This window comes from Centruroides sculpturatus, unplaced genomic scaffold, assembly GCF_000671375.1.
Source record: "Centruroides sculpturatus isolate CEXI.00-Female unplaced genomic scaffold, Cexi_2.0 scaffold523, whole genome shotgun sequence".
In the NCBI taxonomy this organism is placed as follows: Eukaryota; Metazoa; Arthropoda; class Arachnida; order Scorpiones; family Buthidae; genus Centruroides; species Centruroides sculpturatus.
The window spans coordinates 528,636-537,465 of NW_019384774.1; the positions used below are offsets into that span (position 1 = coordinate 528,636).

Here is an 8,830-nt window from a genome sequence, read left to right on the forward strand (position 1 = left end):
GCGTTGAATTTTCGTCGATGTTAAGTCTAATGAAGACTATTGTATCATTAAAAATTATTTTTTTATTTTATACGAACAAAATAAATATATTGAAAAATATAAAAACAATAAAAAATTATACTTCAGAAGTTAATTTAGTATCAAAAACGTAAAATATTTGAGTAGCCAAAGACATAGCCAAAGATTGCAGCGCCACAGCACTGACGAAAATTTAAATTTGCTGACTGGAATTCTTTTGGATGATTGACTTTCGGATAATAAACGCTCTACTGTATCTGATTCTAATAAGAAAAGTTTTATCTGTATAATTTAACATATGTTTTCAGTTTGTTTATTCTGATTATGATAACATTAAAAGACTAATAACAATTTCCATGATTATAATAAATGGCTCTACTAAACTAATATGATATTTCTACTGAGAACATGATTGATCAGAAGTCTAAAATGGCAACTGTTTAAGCACACAATGTTAACTTTCAGAATTTTGTATTTTCAATGTACAGAGTACTGATTGTTATGTAATAAATGATCTTTATGTTTGTGTTTCTCGTTTCTGCTAAAAAGAGACAGGACAAAATTTGCTTTAACTAACATTCATCAAACATTCTCGTTCTCATTTTTTCTCATGAGAGTTATGAGACACATTTATTAATAATTTAAGTGATTACAGTTGTAGAAAAAATGTATAAAAAATTAGATAAAATTAAATTATTGAGCATTTAAACAATAATAAATTTATAAAACATAAATATGAGAAATTAACAAAATAAAACATAATATCCACAGGGTTGTGACATCCATCACCCCATCATCCACTGATATTTTATGCCAACATCAAACTTTAAATTCTAAACTATACTTTTTTATATTTGTACAAAAATATTTTCTTTTATATTAATACTAGCTTCTTATACCCATTGTTATTAAGTTAATCGTAAATTTGAAAAATGTACTTGGTATAACCCATTTTAAGAACATTATCAGAATGTCTGTAAACTATGTGGGAAGTATGTTCTTGTAAATAGTAAGTATTATAGAATAATTATTAGAATAAGGAAAATATTAGAAAATAGTTGTAAGCTTCTTGCCTCTAATAAATTAAATAAAATAATTATCTCAAATAACTAATTGGTAGAGATGTACGAGGCTTATCAAGCTGTAATGGAGCCAAATAATTGAGTTCTCATCAAGAAAAGGAGACTAATTTTATTTGTGAGATGCATTTCAATCATCACTAGATCCTCTTCAGTCACAATTACATAAATACAGATATCTAAAACAATTGCAAAAAACTTACATTTAACATTTAACTTAATATATACATTAAAATAATTTATAAAGGGAAAAAATAACCTGCAATATTTAACTAAGGTGAAAAACAAATCTTCAATATTTAACTATTAAGTTAAATATTGCAGGTTGTTTTTTTTTTATTCATAGTTTTTACAGTATAACCCTTTTGAGTGGCTGCGCACAAGTGTTATGTGCTACTTGTCACAATAATGCTATAGTGTCATATATATATATATATATGATATATAGAAAATAAATCAATATTTCAGGGTGATATGTGTGACATTATCTAAGTTAGAAGTATTTTAACATAACAGCTGAGTTTTAAAGCAATTGGTCAGACAGCTTAGGACTGCATAGCAAACAAACAAACACTCTCATTTATGTATATAAAGGATAAACTGTAACACTGTCAAAGTGATGGGAGAAAAAATAAAACATGTCAGCCTTTTGATAAAATTGGTAAGGTTTTTAAAAACTTAATGGTGAGCGAAATCCCTTTAAAAAGGACAAGAGAAGAAATAAAAAAAATAATTTTTACTTAGAATTATACAAACTTTATTTTTTGTCACATTTTTCATAAAGATTGTGTCATCTCTTAATAATTTGCTGTGTTGTCCTAAATCAAAAATATAAACTTTTAATTAAGTGCCGAGTTCCTGAAAAATCTTAAAGTTATTTCTAAAAATTAAGAAAAAGTAATTCTCCAGATAAGGAGGCATTAAAGAAATTAAAAGAAATATTTTATTTCTGCAAGTGTTTTTGATGTAATTACACACATCGTCCTCAGGCAGTTTGATTTATTTATTCTTAAAAGTTATGTTCCAAAACGGCTAATGTCGTTACTGTTTAAATTTAAATATTCCATTCAAAATCTCTTTGTTATTCAAACTGCCTGAAGATGATGTGCATAATTACATCAAGAACGCTTGCAGAAATAAAATATTTTTTTAAATTTCTTTAACGCCTCCTTATCTGAAATTTTTAATTGAGTTAATACAACTGTTGGCATGATGTCCAATCTAAGTATTTAGTATACCTAAAAGTAATTCTCATTAAATCTTTTAATTGATAAATGTATATTGGGACAATCTTTTTCAAAATTCATAAAGATACATGAAAATCATATATCAATTAAAAACTCCTAAAAATTCATACAAAATAAAGTTTATAACAGTGAATTAAAGAAAAGCTAAGAATATGATCATCACAATGTATAAAAGACTTTCAAATTACAAGAAACTTTTTTACATATTGATATATTCTTTAAAATGTAAACAAATTTGTAAAATGTTAAGGATGCTATTAGTAATAAGTTATTTTATTTAAGATCAATAAAACAAAGTTTAATATCTGTAAAAAACTTTAAATAGTTAATCTAATATAATTTAGCAGCTAAATAGAATAAACAACTTTTAATTTAGTATTAGTTATAATTAAATAACAATTTTTATGGTTTTATTTATTGATCGTCTTTAGCTTCTTAGTACAGAACAAAAAATAAAATGAGTGATTACAAGCTACATTATCAAATCTACACATAAATATGAAGATAGCTGATAAATTCAGTTGAAAATGTTTGTTATTTAAATGTGATTAATTCATAACCTTTAATCCAACAGTTGTAATTAATTGCTGGATTAAAGGTTGTTTCTTATTTCATTCTAATCATCACTTTTAATATTTGCAGTTTCAATTTAGCAGATGAAATAACAAAGTATAAAGTTATTTTGTATCAGAATTGACACAAAGGACTTTGACTATTTGCTGCATTATTCTGTTTAATACTTCAAGCATATATCCTTTTTGCTCAATCAAATGTATTATAGGAAGTTCTGTCTTCCTTATTGCATGATATTTACAAATATATAATGAATAGAATTTAACTGTCATTAGAATTATTAAAGTGAAAATATTAATGTCATGAATGAGTTTAGTAAACCCAGTTTTTTAAAAATAATTTTTAATTTTTTAAAATGTGTTATTAGTTTTATTTTAAAAAATTTTGATATTTAATGTAAGAACATGTTATATTGAGTCTGATTTCACATTTATTTGACAGAATTCATCAGCCCACTTGATTCATCTCACATGCTTCTTGATATTTGGATGACACTAATTTCAACTTTATATTCCAAGAGTAGTATTTAATAAATGAGGAAATTCAGATATAAAATCATTTTTATAACATCTGCTCATTGTAGCATTTCACCACACAGTTTTTCTATTCTTCTTTTTATACTTTCTCTCTTTATTTACATAATTTTTTAACAGGATCAATGATCAACTAAATTTTTACATAATGAAAATTTGTTTTTATGCCAAATATTTATAGACTTTTTTATTGTATTTTCTAAAAAAATTATTAAAAATAAATAACAAATAGAAAATAATCAAAACCTGTAATTAGCAGCAATTAATTTTTATAAAAACAAATATTTTTAAGAACTATAAGTCAGTAGTTCTTAAACTGTTGGATGCACCTCCTTAATAAGGTGTAAACTGTTTTTAGGGTTCACAAAGAAATGATTAATGTTACTGTTTATTTTTAGGTGCAACTCCAACATGCATTTATTATTCTATCTATAGTTTCAATACAATATAGCATTAAAAACACTTGTGTGTCTTTTTTATTTTATTAATATTGTTGGTCTACAATTTGAAAAAATTGTAGAACTTTAAATTCCCATTGTTGTTTGTTATCTGCCTGTCCTTTTTTAATCTCAAGAACAGAGTTAGACAGATTAAAGTTGAGATTAGATATGGAAAGTTTAGGGGCAAGAGGCCCTGATTAACTATATATGAATTTCCAGTGAAAACTGAAAGTCGTGTTATTTCAATTCCAAAAAATTTTTCTCTGAAAGATGTTATATAGATAACCTCTCTCGCATGACTCTTTTCTAACAGGAAAACTATTATGTATAGAGGCAAGCAATACTATTTTGAGATGGAGAACATATATTTTAAATTAAATAAATTAAAAATATGATTAAAAATTGCAGCCCAGCATTGTGATGATGTCACATTAAATAATGCTCATTACATTATAAGTTATTTTTGCAGTTCTGACTATGATGTAATTACATCTTTACATCATAGTCATCTTTAAAATTTCAATTAATTTAAAGAAAACCAGCACACAATATCAAAAATCCAGCAAAAAACATATAAAACTTACTATAGCAAATGTTTTCTTCCATACTAAACAGCTGTATTCAATTAATTTAGCAGTAAGTATTTTACTTTTGTTTTGTTGAAATATAATTGTGAACTATAAAAGAATTATAAGTAATCTTAGTTTTATTAGAATAAAATACATCCTGAAAAACTGTAAGTCAGTATGCTTTTATGAAAAGCTTTGGAGGTATAGAAATTTTCTAACTAAAAAAGGAAGATATCTCTTAAAAGTTCTCAAACTTTTAAGAGATGATCCTCAGGTTTACACATTCCATAAATCAAATGATGAATTCAAGAATATTCTAAACACTATAGATGCATGCATCATACCCATGCATTTATAACATTCTTAAATGATCAAACAAATAATGCACATAAATTACATTAAAACTTTGGAATACATACCAATACATACAGTAAAAAACAAACAAATATAAAAGTAAATTATTATAAAATTAATGTTATATTTTTAAGACACAAATATGAAAAATGAAACAACTCTTTTGTAAGAAAACAACGCATTTATTTCTAAATTGTTTTCAAATGTTATTTGTGTATTTTAAGTTCAGATTTTATAATATTCTGTGTGTTAATAATTAATAATAATAAATTCTTTGTTGTTAGATACTTGTTTCAATTTACAACATTAATTTAAAGTAATTTTTTGTTTACTACAATAAATAAATAAACAGATATGGTGTTCTTATATTCATTCTTTAATACAGGGACACTATATCAATTCTTTAATATTTCTAACAAAAAATTAGACATTTAATATGTTGAAAGCAAATTTCCAGCTTTAATTATACATCTGTTGCACCTTTTAATTTGCGTCTCTTACATAATCATTCTGAATATATGAATTATCTCATTAGATTCATCTGATTATGTATTTACAGTAAGACCCCACTTAATGCTGCCTTGATAAACTCTGAATCGATATAACGTGGTCTGCTCGAAGCCTAAAAAAAGGCTCAAAATTTACTCTGATTCAAATTATCTCAGCTTTTCGTTATTTGTATATAATACAATTATTCCTAAACATGAACCAATTAGCAAAAGGTGGAAATTCATCATAGCTCTGTACTTTCCTTAAATCCATGTTTGTTTGGTGCAATTTTGGAAAAAACATAACATCATGGATGCCAAAGGCAATATCAACTTCACTTGGCAAGAATTAACTGATAAATGCATGAACGAAGTATGCAAGAATTCTCAATGAGAAGAACCTATCACTGTATCATTAGGATGACCAAATTGTCAACCTAAGTGATACTGCAGGACTAGGAGATGTAGATGAGCAGGATATTGAGGAGTTACTGCAGGTTTCTGGTGAGAGCCTTACCAATGATGACCTTCAAGAACTGGCAGAACAAGGAATTCATGTAGAACTGGAATATAGTGATTCTGATAACGAAGGACCCAAAGAATTTCTCTATAGATTTCCTTAGTAAAAGTTTGGTAATGATAACCGAAATTGTTGATTAAATTGTAGTGAATGATCCAGATTTTGAAAGGAGTGCAAAAACAAAATGAGGCATTTTGGATGCAATCTCTTGCTATCGACATTTGCTTAAGAAAAGAAAAAAAGCGACAAATAACACTAAATGACTTTATCACAAAAAACAAGAATTTCAGAAGAGCAAAGATTTTCATCACAAATAATGAACTTTACATTTCTGTTTGCATATGTATATGTGTTATTTAACATATATTATTATGCAAATTAATATAAAAGTAACTTAAAATTAAACTAAAATCTGTTTATTTTTGGTTGTGTGTTCCCCTTTCCTTATTTACTCTATGTTGAAATGACTTTGTTTAATTTGTTTAACACTGTTTTGTTTAGTGCTTTGTCGTCTATGAACCTATCCCTCGTGTTAAGCGGGGTCTTACTCTATATACTTTTCTTGAATTATTGGTATATGCATATAATCATGTGCATTGTTCAGATTCATCATATTTTTGATTTTTTATTTTTTAATGAATGATAAATTTAATTTTTATTTAATAAACTTTTGTATAATAAACAATTTTCAAGGGATAATACACCTTTACAAAAAGTAGGACTTAGTATATTTTATTTTACAGCTAAAATTGTTTTTAAGATATTTAGTTTAAATAAAAACAAATTATATTGTAAAATAATTCATTAATCAGATATATATGTAAATAGGTAAATTACATCATTTCTAAAATGCCCAATCTCTGGTTCCTTAATTTAAGTCATAATGATATGGAAGATACTGTTCCAGTTCATATGGATAAAGCTTTAAATGTTAAAAGTTTAATTTTAAATCACACATATGTACCTTGGACAGTGGTCAACAGTTTACTTGATGCTATGCCCAAGTAAGTTGATTATTTTAGCTTTTTTTTTTTTTTAATTAACAAAAGACTATTTAATAAAATAAAACCTTAAATTTTCAGTGAAAAATAAAATTTAATGATTTTAAATTTCTGCATTTTTTAAACAGATTTTATTTTTCAATATCATGATTGTCTTCTTGGATATTGAATTCATTTTTCTCAACAGTCTAATTTTTACAATTAGATTGAATATCAATAATCAAAATGTTAATATAATTACAAAAAATGTGCCTTGATCATTCTTTTTTCCTGATTTTTTACTTTCTTGGCTGTTATAATATAATATTGCTGTAATATAATACAAAGAAAAATATCATAATCATTTCAAATTTTTACTTTCCTGTTATTTTCCTGGCTGTTGTTATATAATATTGTAACATTTGATCCTCTGGGTATTTGGAATCTTAATGTTTTGATACCTCTGAATCTGAAAATGTCAAAAAAACTGATATCTAGAACATGTGTATGTGTTGGTATCTATTTTATTTAATATTTCAGAATGTATTAAGATTAAGAAACAAATTTGGTGTGGTAACTTAGATATAAGGGACATTGATGATATTAAATTTTGATGATAAAAGGTTGAGGAGATAGATAGAGTCATGTGTTTTGGATGGGATTAGACTTAAGAAAATTTTAATCATTATTGGCATTTACAGTATTTTTAAAACACGTCCCTAGCCTCAAAATTAAACCTGTTGTCTTTTTATTATACTATATTAATACTATAAAAGTTATATTTTTAATAAAAGCTCATAACAGCCTGGAAAGTTAAGCAACCCTTTGCTGGATTTTTTTCTTTGCATAAAATTTTTTGTATCTTGCTTCCTCTGATCTTTTTAATCTTATTTAATCATAGACTTTTTGTTTTTTAACTGATTAGAGTAAATTATATTTTTTGAAATAACTTTCAAATCAATATATTGATACAGAGAATCATTTTCAGAAAAAAAATATTATTTTAATTATTTATAATTAATAAATAATTATAAAAATATTTAACTTTATAAAACTTAAAATTCCTTTTGAAAAATTAAATTTCAGAATTTTTTAAAATTAAAAATTCATTTTTATTTTTTATTTCTTTATAAATTCTTGTTATAGAATATGATATGACCTGTTTTCCAGGTGTTAAATTAGAAGGGGGAAAAATAGTGAAACAAGTTTAAATTCAAATACTTTTGTTAATTTTAATGTCAATGACATCAGGAATACAGTTGTTACAGAACAACATTTAAAATTTTACAAAGCAATATGAAAGATGCTGTTTATCTAGTGTGTGGGTTTGGATTCCTAAAGATGCTACATTAAAATCAGTGAAAGTACTTGAATTTAAACTTGTTTCATTGTTTTTCTTCCAATTTAACATTGAAAACAGGTTATATTGTATATTATTAGCAGTAAATAGTGTGCATGCAGTCATTATTTTGATTGATTCTTGTTAGTCTTAAAAGAATGGTTATATGCAAGTTGATGATAATATATTCCATTAACAAGTTAAAAAATGTAATTTAGTACATATCTGCCAATGTAACTAATTATTGTTTTGGGTTGTTTAGATTAGTGAAGATTTTGGATTAGTGGGATTCTATGTAAGTAAAAGCACACCAAAAAGATGCAGATAAACACAATGTTTTTATATTTAAAAAATTTTTAAAATTGTATTTACATTATGAGTTACATTAATATATGTAATGTATATTAATTTAACGTCATCACGTATGTAAAAAAGTATTCTGTGATTTATATTGTTTTTGGCTAGAACATTTAGCAGCAAAACAAACATAATTGGTTTGGTTAGTGCAAGTTTGGATTAGTAAAACTACATTGCATTTTTTTTTCAAGTCAAAATGTTTTTAGTACAAATACAAGATTTAAATATGGTTTGATTTAAAGAAATGAAAAAACTTTATAGTCAAAAGTTGTATTAAGAACAATTATTTTTTATTGCTTAATTGACTTAAAAAATTATAGGTTGCTATATATT

The 8,830-nt window shown here is 25.1% G+C and overlaps 1 protein-coding gene across 4 annotated transcripts in view; it reads left to right on the forward strand.

Moving 5' to 3' along the window:
* LOC111629055 (tubulin-specific chaperone cofactor E-like protein) overlaps positions 1–6,829 on the forward strand; it is an 18,686-nt gene extending 11,857 nt beyond the window's left edge. For 2 of the 4 annotated variants that reach the window (XM_023372923.1, XM_023372924.1), the window contains exon 3: positions 6,650–6,829. In XM_023372923.1, coding sequence (XP_023228691.1) covers positions 6,650–6,829 — 180 coding nt within the window. Of the gene's footprint in view, positions 1–2,986; positions 3,332–3,358; positions 3,616–6,649 lie in introns of those variants that run through there. The other 2 variants (XM_023372925.1, XM_023372926.1) reach the window with 2 other exon arrangements.
* Positions 6,830–8,830: the final 2,001 nt, after the last annotated feature.